This window comes from Lasioglossum baleicum, chromosome 1, assembly GCF_051020765.1.
Source record: "Lasioglossum baleicum chromosome 1, iyLasBale1, whole genome shotgun sequence".
Taxonomy (NCBI): domain Eukaryota; kingdom Metazoa; phylum Arthropoda; class Insecta; order Hymenoptera; family Halictidae; genus Lasioglossum; species Lasioglossum baleicum.
The window spans coordinates 6,318,459-6,334,992 of record NC_134929.1 but is presented as its reverse complement, the minus strand read 5'-3'; the positions used below and the strand labels follow the sequence as shown (position 1 = coordinate 6,334,992).

The 16,534-nt window shown below is 34.8% G+C and overlaps 4 protein-coding genes across 8 annotated transcripts; 1 reads left to right on the top strand and 3 right to left on the bottom strand.

Annotated features, from left to right (window-relative positions):
- Positions 1–561: 561 nt before the first annotated feature.
- On the bottom strand, positions 562–3,803 carry LOC143210381 (glycosaminoglycan xylosylkinase). Its single transcript, XM_076427194.1, has 6 exons — positions 3,653–3,803; positions 2,936–3,304; positions 1,827–2,127; positions 1,461–1,729; positions 1,104–1,330; positions 562–1,030 (listed from the first exon to the last, which is right to left on the bottom strand). The coding sequence occupies exons 2-6, from the start codon at positions 3,302–3,304 to the stop codon at positions 802–804; spliced, it is 1,395 nt and encodes a 464-aa protein (XP_076283309.1). The 5' UTR covers positions 3,653–3,803; the 3' UTR covers positions 562–801.
- Positions 3,804–4,224: 421 nt separating this feature from the next.
- On the bottom strand, positions 4,225–7,333 carry LOC143210390 (pre-mRNA-splicing factor 38B). 4 transcript variants are annotated; one of them, XM_076427214.1, is made up of 6 exons: positions 7,005–7,333; positions 6,540–6,823; positions 5,833–5,984; positions 5,364–5,762; positions 4,404–4,640; positions 4,225–4,357 (listed from the first exon to the last, which is right to left on the bottom strand). In XM_076427214.1, exons 1-6 carry the CDS (start codon positions 7,033–7,035, stop codon positions 4,348–4,350), a joined length of 1,113 nt encoding a protein of 370 aa, XP_076283329.1. In that variant the 5' UTR covers positions 7,036–7,333; the 3' UTR covers positions 4,225–4,347. The 4 variants fall into 4 exon arrangements, with proteins under 4 accessions (XP_076283329.1, XP_076283319.1, XP_076283340.1 ...); XM_076427204.1 differs by having other exon boundaries at positions 4,225–4,341; XM_076427225.1 differs by lacking the exon at positions 4,225–4,357 and having other exon boundaries at positions 4,475–4,640; positions 5,351–5,762.
- Position 7,334: 1 nt separating this feature from the next.
- Positions 7,335–13,390, top strand: LOC143210404 (dnaJ homolog subfamily C member 28). 2 transcript variants are annotated; one of them, XR_013009244.1, is made up of 6 exons: positions 7,335–8,228; positions 8,391–8,522; positions 8,758–8,850; positions 8,926–9,279; positions 9,341–12,653; positions 13,049–13,390. XR_013009244.1 is itself a non-coding variant. In XM_076427251.1 (5 exons), exons 1-5 carry the CDS (start codon positions 8,121–8,123, stop codon positions 9,734–9,736), a joined length of 1,083 nt encoding a protein of 360 aa, XP_076283366.1. In that variant the 5' UTR covers positions 7,335–8,120; the 3' UTR covers positions 9,737–13,390. The 2 variants fall into 2 exon arrangements, 1 of the variants encoding a protein (XP_076283366.1); XM_076427251.1 differs by having other exon boundaries at positions 9,341–13,390.
- Positions 9,857–16,480, bottom strand: Gart (trifunctional purine biosynthetic protein adenosine-3 Gart). Its single transcript, XM_076427030.1, has 17 exons — positions 16,061–16,480; positions 15,557–15,642; positions 15,362–15,451; positions 14,194–14,441; positions 13,918–14,117; positions 13,486–13,680; positions 13,259–13,389; positions 12,979–13,189; positions 12,743–12,878; positions 12,458–12,680; positions 12,112–12,306; positions 11,295–11,550; positions 11,018–11,221; positions 10,788–10,934; positions 10,439–10,707; positions 10,123–10,380; positions 9,857–10,042 (listed from the first exon to the last, which is right to left on the bottom strand). Exons 2-17 carry the CDS (start codon positions 15,632–15,634, stop codon positions 9,857–9,859), a joined length of 3,027 nt encoding a protein of 1,008 aa, XP_076283145.1. The 5' UTR covers positions 15,635–15,642; positions 16,061–16,480.
- Positions 16,481–16,534: the final 54 nt, after the last annotated feature.

Genomic DNA, 16,534 nt, shown 5'->3' with positions numbered 1-16,534 from the left:
CCGTAAGTAGACTGGTCTGGTCATCAGAGAGGGGGTAAACTGTATTCCCCTCGATTTCCTCGATCTGGCGACACTGCGCGGCGCACATTTTATGGCAATACTCGCCGCCCACCAGTGATGCCATAATGAGCTCTAAACGGAGCTCCCGTACTCCCCTACATACCCCTTCCACTATTCCATTCCAGCACCGTGCGCAGGCGCACACTCCACGGTCCCCATCGCGCACGTGCAACGTGTCTCCCATTCGTCCCACTCATTCCCCGTCATCAGAGAGGGGGTACATCATTTCACCGTGACTCCCCGCATCTGGCATCACTGCCGCCCACTCACGCCCACTAAAAGACAACAGGGGGAGAAGGTGACTGTGCCACCAAACCAAGAGGATTATTTTAAGGGGCTGACCCCACCGCCCGGTCACATATCACGTATCCCAAATAAATTCAATTAACAATTAAAAGATGAAGAATATTTATATACTAATTATCTATTTTCTATACTTATATAAATTTCAATTTTTGTTAACACAAAAAGACTGTGCACTTGTAATAGAATTTGAAAAAATACTGCGTATACAAAGCCATTTATTTGAGATACATAACATATATTATTGTATTCTTTATTCACCCTAAAAACAATCATTGAAAATTTCAATAAATCTCAAATTGACACCATTCCTTGAAATTGTACTACCGTCGAGTACCAATTGTCGTTACGTTTGTATAAAATACACAATATGCATATCGATCCCTATCGAGTTATTAAAATTGTTTATATATACGCGAAACTTCTATAAAATGTAGGCTACCGATGGTCTAATATTACATTAGAAGCATATGCTTTACTTTTCAAACAATATTCAACAACTGCGTATACAGTAAGTAATCTTCTATCCATGGCACTTAAATGGGCATCTGTAATAAGATGTTCAACATCAGCCATCGCCGACTCGTGTGCGACGAGTCTCCTAAGGGCCACGCTCAAAGAACCACCACTGAACAACTTTAAACGGTCCCAAGTAGTTTTATGAATCCTAAAAAACACAAAAGAATTACAGCGACAATACCAACGTGCGAAAGATTACAATAATCTTTTCGAATACGTACATGCAACACTGATACAACGGCGCTAAAATATCAAAGTGATCAACATCAGGATTCCCAAGGCTCTTCCCGTTATCGATCAATAAAACGGCCGGATTGTGGAAATTATTTTGCGCTAATTCGTAGTGATGACGATCGCCATTGTCCATTAAAAAATCAAAGATCGCGGTATCTACTAAATCCAAGAGTCTACTAGATGATTGCGGGGAATATGCTTTAGACAGTTTCACCTGACGGACAAAATTTTATCTTACAAAGGAGTTGTCCATTCTAATAGAACTTGGTTCACATGTTCAGAATCAAATAATATTCAAAATTTATATTTATATATGCAACATTGGTACATTCAAGTGTACATACTTTTTCGCAATAATCGCCATCCGTTTCCCACATAGCGAATTTATTCTTTTTGTACGTCCTTTGCCAGGGATGACGGTGCTTCACAAGCCTTAAATACCTCGGCAACCACGAAATCAAAGCACCCTCTAAAACATCTCCTGTTCCACACACTGGGTCGGCAGGAGAACAATAATGGCAAACTCCATAAAGACAAGTATCATTGCCATCTTGATACATGGTTGTGTAGAGTTCGGGAGTCGCGCGTGGTCGAATTTCATTTCTGAGGTTTACTATGGAAATATTATTTATCAAATATTTGACAAGCCTCCGTTTTTCAGTAAGACCACATGCAAACATATTTTCTTTACGAACAGTAGAGACACGTACGTTTTCTTGCAACAGTAATGGGTACCCTTCTCAAGGCCAGTAAGGAAGATAAATGGAATGCGACGACTTCAGCATTGTGTCGATCTTTTCCGTAATACACAGACCCTTGAATAACCGTATCCCTGGAATACCATTGGGGCTTGAACATCGCCTTCACTCCGTGTTCCAGAGTTAACATCAATTTCAGTTGCGTCCCGAGCGGCGCATTATCTGCTCTCATAACTTTCGATTTACGCAAAGTATCCAAAATTGTTCCTAGTTCGGGTGCAACCGGTGGGATTAACTGGTGAGCATCCGGCCACTAAAAGTTCAAATTCAATGTTGTATGCATTTTTGCTGATTGTTAGAGATTATCAATTCTAATGCTCAAGTTAGAAGCCTACGTCCTATGTACTACAACTATGAAATTAATAGATTGACTTTTACGGTGGGATATACAGAGAGTTCCGAGCGTTTTCACAAAAATTCCCTTTGTTTTATACGATCCTTTTATCCTTATGTTAATAATATAAAAACTTTATATACAATTCCTAATTCTTGCGTTGCATTTTCGAATGCTTTTTTCAACAATAACAATGTTTAATTACTGTTTCTTTTTAAATAATGATTATAATTTCTATATCGCTCTGTAACAATCTAATCCTTAGCAAATTTATAAAAATAATCTACCCAACGACCGTATGTTGCTTTGCAAATTTGATTTGGTGAAAGACTGTTGCAAAGAAACAATAGAAATGATTGTGTACTCGGATCTCCCTATCTCTGTCTCCACATTTGTGTTGAGATAAATATTAACATAACTATAATTGAAATACCATCATTCATTCAATGCGATATTATTAGTATTGATAAAAAGAAATGTAAACGCAAGAAATATATACCTGAAACACGCTTGTACCTATATAGATTTCCAAAATTAACTTTCTCGAAAATATTACAAAGATATAAACGCAAAGAATTGTTACATCCCTTATACATTTTCAATCTATATTTTTCTCTCCCGACTGAACTGAAAAGTTTTACCTCCTATATGAGAATTTTTAAACGAAAAAAGTGGTTACTTCGCAATAAATTAGCAAATTTATATAATACATTGATAAAATACTAACATTATTATTAGGAATATTCCATATATTTTCACGAACATTAGGCGTTATTTTTAATTCGGCTAATAGTCGTTCTAGGACTATCGCGTAGCTAGTGTTTTGCTTAAAATATTTCGAGGGTAGCATTTGAATCTCCCCCTTAATCTTTCTCGCCATGTCTCTCGCAACCGACTTTTGCGGAGCTTCCAAATTCTGTTCTACATTTGAGATCAGCTGTTCCTGTTCGGATTTCATTTGAGAGACAGGCATGCCTTTGGAAGAAGTCTTCTGTGACGAGCTCTCCACAATCATTCGAATGAAGTATACGTTGACGCTCAGAACGAGAATCAAAAGGCCGCCCAAAGCAACAAGAGCGCAGCGTCGGCCAATCATCTGTGAACAAAATTTCCAGAGTTTCGATCGAATAAAGGACACATAGATGGCGCGTAATTACTCTGCTGTGTCATTTTTCGATACGGAGGAACTGTAAACTGTAACTTCGCAGTTCGCAGGACCAAACCTACGTGATTTTCATTTCATATGAATGTTTCCTAATAAACAGTTCCTAAAGGATGAAAGCATAAATATTTTTCATGTCCGTTACTAGTACGATCCTCATTGAAACTTTAGATCTACACGAAACAAGACGGAACTCTGTAGGAAATTAGCATGGTCAAAATGAAACTGTACCCGAATCTTAAATTAAAGTAGAGAAATATTGAACATTTTTCATGTTATTACCTTTGAAAAATTGGCCTTGCTGATACTGTCACCTGGTAATATATATTTTTCCCATGTTTCAATGTCACTGCTACCTAATCGCGGCCAGCGGTAATCGAACAGCAAGTATCCGTCGCCATTTTTAACTTCAATACAAAATATGTACTCACGCGCGGCAGTGTTGAATCGGAGCCACGGATAAAAATGATTGAAAAATGTTTTTGGGGGATTTTCACTGCAGCCCAAGTCGTGCACGCATTTTTCTCATAAATAATAATAAACTACGTTCCGAAACAGTTTTATGAAAGACAGAATAATTTCTATTTATTGCTAGACAATGTGTGGTAGCATCAACATAATACGACTGTAAATAATTGCAGTATTATAATTCGTACGCAAGGAATTCTCATCACGTGTATAAAGTAAGGGAACAAGACAGTAATTATAATCAGGAATTTATTTTATAAAAACATGTAAACTACAAGGTGAATATAATCGAATTAAATTTAGGCTACTACTCCAAATGGAGTAAGTTTTCTCTTAAAACGGTGGTGTTCAGATGGCTCGGCTCTAAATTGTTTTCATCTCCATAGTTACACTCGTACAAACATTTATATCGATATATACACGTTAACATACATTTTCATTCTCTTCGTTGTCTCTCTTTTTCCCGTGCAAGCTCTGCAGCATAATCGTACGGCGAGCCTCTCCTATAATTAAAAAGTTCTGTAACAGGATCAAATGAAAAACACAACAAATAAATTGCCATTACCTATCTCGATGACGATCTTTATCGCGGTACCGGTCTCTACTCCGGTCTCTGTGAGACCTGTCCCTACTGCGACTCCTATATTCTCTCTGTCTTCGACTTCTGTCGCGACTAGACGATCGTCTGAAATGCCTATCCCTCTCCCTGTCCCTTTCTCGGGCTCGTTCTCTTTCTCTTTCTCTAGTACGTTCCCGTTCACGTTCACGTTCCCTGTATTTATCCTTACGATCCTCGTCCGACCTAGAAAAGAAATTGTTCAAAGGGAAGTATCGCTGAAGTACAAACAATCTTTCGAGAATATTAGCCTATATAGACGAAAAACGCAGCGTATGAAAAGTCAGACCAAGAAATTATTTATCTTAAATATACCTCGTTGTCACACGTAGCGTACGGTTTGCCGTAATTCAATATTTAGAGAACAGTACACAGTTCTGGTTATATACAGGGTGTCCCAAAACTCCTGCAGAACCCGGAAACGGGAGGTTCCTGAGGTCATTTCCGGGATCTGCAGGAGTTTTGGGACACTCTGTAGTTCTCATTAACGTACAAAAATGAAAGAACTTTAGCAATGTGAAAGTATCGCATACTCTACTCATTCGATTTGCATCATACTCACGCAATTACGCAAATAGTCTTAGCTGAAGGCAGATTTTTTAAATGACGAACGCTAGAAGGGCTTCCGAGTGAGTATGACATGAATCAAATGAACTAAGTGTATAAAGATACTTATTACGCGAAATTTTTGTGATATTAGCGGATAAATATATCAAAAAATAAATCATAACATACACATATATCAAATAAAACTGAAAAGATACACTGAGATCAAGTCTATTTTCCTGGCATGGGTACATCCCTTAATCTTCACCGCGTTTCCTTAACAATTTTAATTATTATTATTATTATTATTATTAATCTTATATAAATTAGTAACGTGATTGTATTCATACCACGTAGACGCACCTGGCTCGCCAGTGGCTTGTTCTCTCTGCCTCACCCCATTGAGCTTCGCTGTCAGGGATATGTCGAGGTTGATTTCGTGACGTAAGGTTACCATTATCTTTCCTATTACTACTATTACTATATTTTCCGTGACTATTTAATGTGATAGGTGGCTTTGCGTTCCTAGCATTCATAGATTGTTGCGGAAACCTTTCTGCTAATCGATGCTCAAGTTCTTTTTGTATAGGCACTGGTATCCTTGGAAATAGCGTTGAAAACCATTCTAACTTGGTAAGAAATTGTTTCAGAATATCACCCATTTTCATTACTTGACCACCTCCAGCTTTTACATCCAACTCTTCTTCGTCCTCTAGGTAATCGCTATACCAACTAAATAAGTCAGCTGGTGGTTGTGTATATCTACGAATATCAGTAACACAATTTAGTATTTCATTATATTAACTCGCAGGAATTACAATATTCCTCTTACCTGATGTACATAAATCCTAGTGCTCTTATATACGGTGAATCAGGATGATTGATAAGACCATTTAATTGTTTCCTTGTTAACCTCAAGGTGAATAGTTTATATAGCAGACAATAAGCCGTCGAAACAATTCCACCGGCACCAACACCGCGAACCTGCACCAACCGTTAAATTTACATCTCCTGTGTCAATTAATCGTGTTCATATTATAATTAACTATATTGACCAAGAGCATGCTACTCTGTAATAAGTAAGCGCAGTGTTAAACAAGACTGCGAATCTTTATGCGTTTATAGCAAAACTAAGCACACGAAATTCAAAATTGTTAAGAACTTTAAAAAAACTGAAGATGTCGGGAAGAAATAACATTCAATTTAGTTTCTATTTCTTGCAATCGAAGCAGACAATTTTTATTTTGCATAAAGATCCATGGTCTGATAATCATTATTGCTTTTAAGCAGTAATCGAAACCCATGAAACAAAACTTGATCCCATCCCAACTGCTCAGCGCCCGAGACCAATATTTTTCACTTTACACAATTTATTCGAAACGATTTCACCTCGTACTTTATCCAGGTCCTTTAAATTGCTATAAATTTGGAATTTCTCCATGTGCACAATGGCGATTCTATGATCGCTCGTTTTCTTTTTTGAGATCAATGAACAAACAAATAATTATAAATTATTAGTCTATTGAAAAACATACTCACGCCTCCACACATGCCCGTTTGACCCGCTGTTTTTCTGCTTCCTTTCTCCCATGGTTCCAGATGGGACACTTTGTAATAAATTTCATCAATAACCTCATGGTATGTCTTCAATTCATACAGATTTACTTTGAAATAATGCGAGGACTGTATGTTTGTCAGAATTAGTGGATTTAAGTTCATAGTTCTTTCATTACCCCATAGCGGTAGTATATTGGATTTTTTACCCTCCTTTTGCGTCGGTCGACGTTCCTCGTCACAACCACTGGAATTGTTCCAGGGTGATCCTAAAAAACGCCCAATGTAACTTCAAGAAACTTTGAACAACATAGGATTGAGGTTAAGAATTGCAAAAGTTCAAACTGACTGTCCAATACATATTTTATTTCTATAAAATTCAAGTAAAAATGAAGTAAGAATGAGAAGTCAAATATTTCGAACGAATACACTAAATAAATATTTACGTACCATCCGCTCCTTCTGTTTCTTGCATTTGCATGTTTACGTCCTAAACTCGCGAGCTTCGCGATGAAGTTTAACAGATCGGCGGACGCCACATACAAAAATTGTAACACTGAATTGAAGCTTGTAATTTGAAAGAATTCAAAGGAAAATATTTATGCACTCGTGTTCAGAGCAATCAGATACAAGCTATAAGGAATAAACGCTTAAATAACGCTTTTCTTTATGTAAGTATATGGAAAAATGACGTCAGCGGGAAGTGAAAAGGACACAATACGGTAATACGCATGCCTACAAAATGTATACATCCGGTTTTGTTCACATCGTTTGTTACTCTCCTGTGCTCTCCTGTGTACTGCATCTGAATATCAATTTTTCAATTATTATACTTTTCGTCACAAACACTCTGCCAAATAGTTATTAAATTCTTCAAATATTGTTATATCATGAACTCTTGAACTTACAAAAATGAAAAAAATATTCACACAAAACCCGAAATCACAATAAACAAATATTGAAATCTTTAAAATATATATTATATAATTATATATCAGTGTGTACGGGGCACCGGAATAATACAGGAAATGTTTCAACACCAAAATCATCCAAAAATATTGCTTCCTCAAGACTTTACAATGCACGAAAAATTTATAAACAATCAATTTAAAATCTTGCGAAACAATCAACAACATTCTATTTAAATATGTATACATGTGTGTGTATATGTATATGTACGATATTTATACAACATGCCATATGCAGTTTATATATTTTTTAGTTTAGTGTATATATAAATAGTTCACTCACGTGTCATGGATTGAAAGCATGAAATAAAATTTTCTAACGTCAGTACATGACGTTTATATAATTTCTGACAAATATGTAACATAAAACTATTTAATAATAATATATAATTGCAAAACATTCAGTTTATGGCCTAAATTAACTAAATTGTCGTCATACAAAATGCATATATACAAACAATCATGTATATAAAACCGTTTAGGTTACTTCACTATTTTAAATAATACAGTAAAGTCAATACATATAAATTTCTTAAATTGTTATGTAATTATATAAAAAAATACTGTGATCATTTTAATATTTGATTTTATAAAAATCATGTTGAAGTTCCATCAGTTGTATGGAAAATCCGAATATTTACATTTACCACCGATTACGATTTTCGATACGATGATTACACGAAGATTCAAACATAATAGTATGAAGGTATATAAATATGTTCTGCTATAATAACTAAAATATTACTAAAATAGTAATTACTATTTTAACTTAGAGTTTAAATTAAAAATTCATGTATGCATAAGTGCATCTAATATTATTTTAAAGCAAGCTCAAATAAATCGTATGTTTTATGATATTTTATTTAAGCAATGGTATCGGGTATTGGAAGTTCCTGAAAATTGTGAAGATGAAGCTCTGAAATTGGCGTTTGTTCAATTAGCAAAAAGATATCATCCAGATAGCGGTTCATCGGAAGCTAGTGCATCCAAATTTACCGAAGTATGTATTTATTGCTATATGATTACCTCCATAACAACTGAAATAACTAATATTTTTTTATACATTTTGAATATTTTCAAGAATATTTTAAACTTTGTATCTGTGGCAGAAACTTAATAAAGGACGTTATCCTTTTTAAACATGTTATCATAAAAAATGATCAAACTGCAAACATTAAAAATAGCGAATGAGCTCTATAATTTACTTTTTATAATATCAGTTATATTTTTAATAGATTGAAAATGCTTATAGACAAATATGTAAGGCAAGAATGGAACGGAAAGAAGAACATGCACATTTACCCGAAGTTCAAGAATTTGATATTAAAGTATGCATTTATGTCATACATATATTATATCATTTTTTATGAGGAACGACTAATTCACATTCGTTTATTGAGTAGCATACAGCTCCGCAACATCGTCATTATTTAACTTATAATGTGGGAACTGGAACGTATAGCAAACGAGAAAAGTTGTATACAGCGCACAGGGCTCAAAAAGCAGTCGATAATGTAATAGAGCATAGACTTCAGAAATTGCAGGCTGAAGAACGCAATACGTTAGTTGGGAAAGATAAGGAGCGTGCGAAAGATATCAAAACTCGTTTTGGAATGGACCGTTTAGTAGAAGATTTGATACAAGATGCGATGAAGAAAGGTGAATTCAGTGATCTACCAGGCACGGGTAAACCTTTAAAAGAAAATACAAGTCTACGAAATCCATATGTTGATTTTGTAACATACAAATTGAACGAGGTATAAAGCATCGGGTTTCATGAAAAGTGTAGAGCGTATTACATACAGAATTTATCTACAGGTATTAATAGAAAATGGATTTACTCCTGAATGGATACAATTGTCCAAAGAAATTCGAGAGGAAACTGAAAACTTGCGGCAAAAATTAATAGAAAAACGGAACGAAGTAGGTCCTGCACCGTTGAGCGATGTAGACGAAGTTACTTGGAATGCAATTACAGAAAATTTTCAGTCAACGGCGAAACATGTAAATAATAAAATCGATAAATACAATTTACTAGTACCTATACTCCAGAAACAAATGGTTCATATTAAGTTCGAAGATTTAGCAAATGAAGTACTTTCTATGACACCAAAGACAAGAGTTAAGAAACGTTCGAGTTCCATCAACGAATACAATGAAGGTATACTTGATAGTTTAGCTTCGTTTTTAACAAAATCATTTAATAAAAAATGAAATACGTCTTTTTTTAAATTATAAATAGTTGTACATAAAAAGTGAATAATAAAAAAGGTAGAAGATAAAAAAATATATATTTCATTTAATAGACAAAAAGTAGTATAACATATTCAATTTTTAACAATACCATGCAATAGTATTATCTTCTTTTAATTTTATTGTACTGTTAGCTAAGTATTTCAATGCTAAGGGAAATATACGATGCTCGGCTGTTTTTACACGTTCTTGAAGTGTTTCTACAGTGTCGTTTGGTAAAACAGGTACTGTTGCTTGCTCAATGATTGCTCCAGAATCTATATCGACCTACAGCCATTCGTTTAGTACGAAATATTACTTCGAATACATTTAATAATTACATATTAATTGAAAAAGATCTTCTTTACCTCGACAAAATGTACTGTACATCCGGAGACACGTACGCCAGCTGCTAATGCGTCCTTGTGTGCATTCGCGCCTTTAAAAGATGGTAACAATGATGGATGCACATTTATCAACGCTCCTCGCCATTTATTTACAAAACTGTCTGATAAAATACGCATGAATCCAGCAAGACAAACTATTTCAACTTCAGCAGCTTCTAGTTCCGTGTTCATTGCTGAATCAAAAGCTTCCCGATTAGGATAATCGGTGTGCTTCAAAACCTGTTATAGAACATTCAATTAAATCGTTGATTGTTACACAAAATCTTCAATAATATACCTTAGTTTTGATGCCAGCTCTTTCAGCTCGTTTAAGTCCTTCAACATTTGGTTTATTAGAAATTACTAAAACTATTTCTGCACCAATATGTTGCGTTGCATCTTGAGTTGCATTGATTAAAGACTGCAAATTGGTACCGCTTCCAGATATCAGAACTCCTACTCTTTTTAAAGGTTTGCTTAATTTTGCAACGATATTTGGTACGTATTGCTTCATGCCTAATTCCAACGATGCCTCGAAGTTTTTAACGTTAACTCTAACTTGATTGTCTAGAAAATTGTATACCGCTCTGATTATTATACAATAATAACACATAAACATTGCGTTTACGTAATATTTCGAAATTTACCCTTATACTTATTTACATGCCCGATGATCATTGGATTTTCTGATTGTAATTTATGTAAAACTTTGTCCTTTTCTGTTTGCGAACATATTAACACTGCACCGATACCGCAGTTAAATGTTCTTAGCATCTCTTCTTTACTGATCTCACCTAAAGATACATAGAAATATGAAGTGAATTCAAGTGTAAATATATAATGTAACTTATGTACTCTATTCTTATTTCTTCCATACCGAAAGCTGCTAACCAACTAAAGACTGATTGGATTTTCCATTGATTAGCATCTAATGATACTTCCATATTCTTTGGTAAGATTCTGGGTATATTTTCTGTGAGGCCTCCCCCAGTAATATGGGCAAATGCCTTTACCAAATTAGTTTGCATGGCAGAAACAACTCCCTTCACGTAAATTTTAGTTGGCTCCAACAATTCCTCGCCTTAAAATATAAATTAACTGTTTCTAGAAAAACAAATTTTAACGTAAAAAGCTAAGAAAAAGGTACTATTTACCAATCGTGCGCGCATTCTCCGAAAACGGTGCAGTATCTGAATATTTTTTATCTGCCAGCTTCAAAATTTTTCGGACGAGACTGAATCCGTTGCTGTGTATCCCATTCGACGGAAGACCGATTACAATATCACCTTCTTTTATATTATCTGAACGTGGAAGTAACCTGTCCCTTTCGACTGCACCCACAGCAAATCCAGCCAAGTCGTATTCTCCGTGAGGATACATATCAGGCATTTCTGCTGTTTCACCGCCAATCTATAAAATTTTTTTTTAAATATCACCTAACAATAATACGATGTTTTTTTTTATTAAACTCAGTATGTACACGAATAAGCAGGGACCCTAACTGTTATAACCGAAAAGAAGAAAGTCATGGAATAACAAGTATTCATCGATTAAAATCGTATTGGTTACAAATGAGGATTATAAGTAACCAAAAATTTTTTCAAACATTTTTTCACTGCATCATTATAATAGCATGACCTTGATCTTCGAAAATTAAAGTTTTACCTTCAGATCAAGGTCAAGGTCATGTTATTATACATATCCGACTGTATTTTTCGATCAGTTACGACAGTTACCCGATGCAATAAAAAAAATGTAGTTGTGTATCGAAAAACATCGATGACCTTGATAACTCCGAAAAAAATGACCTCCGGAAAAAAATATTCCTGCCAAATATTTGGTCCATTGACACCATGCACATTACGTAAAAAATATTTTTTGCATCACAATAACCTGAAGAGATATTTAGGTGTTCTTATTTATAACGGACCTCCCTGTATAGTTATAATCTTGAAAAACATTATTACGCACCAATGAACATCCTGCTCTCTTACATCCTTCGCTTACGCCATTGATAACATCGCTAGCTACGTTAACATCCAATTTTCCACAGGCAAAATAATCCAAGAAAAATAATGGCTCAGCACCATGCGCAAGAACATCGTTTACGCACATAGCTACTAAATCTATACCAACTGTGTCGTGTTTATTGCATTCAAATGCTATCTGCGAAAATAAAAGAATATTAATCTGTAAAACTAGCAGATATGTAGAAATTTCTAATTACTGGAGGTGTATTATACCGGCATTTTTCTTATTGTACCGGACATTTTCGAATTCTCACACACCTCTAGTTATTATCAACCGCGATTTATACCTTTAATTTAGTTCCAACGCCATCAGTACCAGACACTAGAATTGGATCTTTGTAACCGGTTGCCTTTACATCAAATAATCCACCAAACCCACCTATCGAACCTATTGTTCCCACGCGTTGCGTTGAGCATGTAGCTGGTTTAATAGCCGAAACTAATGAATCTCCCGCTGCTATGTCTACACCACTGCTTTTATATGTAAGTTTTCCGTGATGTAATATAGATCTGAAAGTATTATTTCGTGAATTGATATCGATTATACGTTTTAAAGTATAAATTTTACGTACCTCGCGATTCCCTTGTGTGCTATGTCAGTTCTAAACTGTTTTCCGTCAAAGGATATATTTTGAGCAGCATGAGTAGCTTTAGCAGCAGCTAAAGCTAATGACGGTGCTAAACTTACTGTACTGAGAACTCTTCCGCCTAGCAGCAAAAGGAAATGAAACAATTCAAAATTCAATTATAACTATTGGCCGAGAATTCCTATATAATTATACCCGACTGTACTTTAATCAAAATATACCATTAGTCTGTAGTTTTCCCTCAGGGGAAATACTCGTTCCACTATGGAAAACAAAATGATCTGGTTTTAGTAAAACATCGTTGACACCGGTTATAACTTGGCCTTTCGACGATGACGCAGGATACCCGCGAGAGGCCAAAACAACACCAACAGCGAATACATCTTCTTGCCATGAAATTTGAGATTCGATCAACGAACCCTCGCAACAAGCCTGGATATTAATATACGCGACATTAATCCAATGAAAATACACTCTAATATATTCAAGTATATCTATTACCTTCATAATTGTAAATAGATCTGATTTTAGTAGTGGTAACACCACTTGCGTTTCTGGATCCCCGAGTCTGCAGTTAAATTCTAGAACTTTCGGTCCATTCTTCGTCAGCATTAATCCAGCATACAATACACCTAAATTATTTAACGTAGTCAATCTTTATGTTACTATATTGTTTCTGTATAATTTTATTTCTATCTTTGAATAATATTATGTTGCCTAGAACGGACCAACAAATGGAATTTTCTCTTCTCTAAGACCAATTATTGTTTTCTGAAGAACCATTGTTTTTACTAGTTCGTAGTCTTCTTTTTGCAATAACGGACACGGGCAATAGGCACCCATACCACCAGTCATCGGTCCCATGTCATCGTTAAATATTCGTTTATGATCTTGCGCCGGTGCCATTGGTACAATAGTTTTTCCTATCGGCGAAACAATGATATCAGTATTAACACGTTCCCTGCCGAGCTGTTTTTGCTCGACTCAATTAAACAAACTTATACGCTTTATTCTAGACTGCATTTTTTACAACGCCTCAATCTTTTAGTGGGAATATATTCTACAGTGTTAAACTTGTTATAAAATAAATGCCGTCTATATTTTATAGACGCGTTAAGATGCAATGAAATTGTATTTATTCTAAAGCCTTCGCATCGTACCATCTGTAAACGCAAGTACAGAGACCTCTTCTCCCTCTAGTAGTTCTTCCACAACTAACGATTCCCCGGCAGATCCAAACTTTTTCTCCGTTAAAATCTCATCTATCGCGTTGCATGCTTCTTGTCTATCTTTCGCTACTATCACTCCTTTACCAGCTGCCAAACCCGCAGCCTTTACTACAAGAGCTGGAAATGTTGCGCTACAATGAAGTACCACATGTACAGTGACTTTTTAATAAATAATCTTACTTACTGCGAATAAAAATTTATACACACTTTAGAACAAACTTCTTTGCTTCTTCGGCATTGGTAAATCCTTTCCATCTTGCCGTAGGAATTTCATGTCTATCCATAAACTCTTTCGCCCAATGCTTATCAGCTTCAATTTTAGATGCCGCCTTTCGAGGACCGAAACAATGGATTCCTACATTGTTCAATTCGTCGGCTAATCCATTTACCAAATATTCTTCTGGACCAACCACTACTAAAGTCACTTTATTGTCTTTACTCCATTTGGCTACTTCCTATTAAACGACCAGCTTTAATACATTTTAAGACTTACACCGAAAATATCTCCGTTGTTTTTAGTAATACAAGAAAATGTTTCAGGCAGAAAATGTTTGGTTCAGTGGGGCAATTATTGTGACGGAGAAGATTTTCTTCTCTAGCTCGTATTTTCCGAAATCTCAAGGTCATCGTCGTTTTTTTCGCACTTTTACAATTGAGCTTCTTAAGACCATTCTCAGCTTCATTATCGATTTTCTTAAGGGGTCACACCACCCTGAGATTTAAGAAAAATCGATTGTGTGTTTTTAATTTTCCTTTAATTTTAAGTTCAGGGAATAATTTAAGCCATGGTAAATGCAACAGCTCCCAAAAATAGCGAAGTTATCAAGCGTTTCCAAGTCGCACTTTTCCTTCTTTTGCGTTTTTCTCGAAACTACATTTCTACAACTATGGTGTAACAAATATCTCGGTAACTATACGTCCAATTTACCTTAAATTTGGTACACGTAATTCTAATAACATTATCTATCATGTAGCATAGGATTTTTTTGATACGACATGTCAATTGTTTATAACAATCGTTTAAAGTTTGACTTTTTTGGTAAAAATTCGAGTGAATCATCAGAAATTGACTAATCAAATTACGATTTTAATACTCTGAGTCAGAATAGACTCAGGCACCATTGACGAAAGACATTATAGCTAATGAAAAGACAAATTCAACCATGTATAATATGTTGACCTTCAAATAACCTTCGAAGGAGTCATTCTACAAAAAGCATAACTTAACATACGAAGACCATGTTCATGCTTATTGCACTCTACTGAACCAAACGTTTTCTTGTATTACTAAAAACAATAGAGATATTTTCGGTGTAATCTTAGGTGCCTCACCCTGTATAAATTTTATATTTTAAGAAGCGCTATAGAAAAATACCTCGTTGCTCTTCACATTTAATTTCACTAAGGAAACCTTATCGATCGATGTCATTCCAACATTTCCGGGAGAAACATAAATTTTATTTACCTAAACGAAAAATTAAGGTTTATATACAAGATTTAACGCTATTATATTAACAGTACATAATTAAGTGAACAAATACCTTTCGACGTTGGTATTTAAAATACTTACTTGTGGAGATAATGATAATTTCGAAACAATGGCATGTTCTCTACCACCACCGCCAATAACCAAAACAGTGTGTACCATTATTATGTCTGAAAAATATAAAATTTAATGATAATTTCAATGATGTACACTATTTACTGTGCAAAAGAAAGAAGCACCCAGCCATCATATTTAATAGAAAAGAGTAAAATATCAAATAAGAACATAGTAAGTTTTGAAAAAGGATTCCGCTGTTTAATTGAACAGTTTTGAGAATATATATATATATGTGTGTGTTATTGCGGATTATCTAATACATTTAAATGCGATAAATCAATCATTGTACTTCTAATATTATAAAAATAAAGTCTTCTAATATTTTCACTGTCTTAAATTATATAATCTATATTTAAATGCATAAAGTCCGGAGTCTAATAATAATTATTCTAATGTATATCACTTCACATGTTTTACTATTTTACATAAATAAGAACCTCCCGATTTGCGTTGTATTGTATTTATACTCACTTTCTCACTTTGTCAATGATTTTTCGATGATACACGTGGTCGGAATTTGATCCCGGTTACTTTAATTATAGCGTTTGAAGGACTCGTCTTTATTGCAACAGGTGGTAAAGCAAGGATATAGCCTGTGTATTGAAGGCTCTCGTTCGCTAATGATTATAGAATGAGTGTTATTTATTGACGTATCGCTATGCGTATTACGAAAAGACTACTTCTTCGCAGGGGTTAATACATTATAACCCATTTATCACAAGCGATGACATCTGACCTGTTGAGCGGTTTACGAAAACTTTTATTGTGAAATGTGTACACTTGAAAATGGCAAACTGTCTAAACTTAAGTTTTAAACTAATAAAAAGGAGGCAATTCGATGCTTGTTGTAGTACAAATAATAATAAAAAAGGAGACAATTCGATGCTTGTTGTACAAATAATAATAAAAATGATCTTGTTTCAATGTATTATGGTTATTTATATA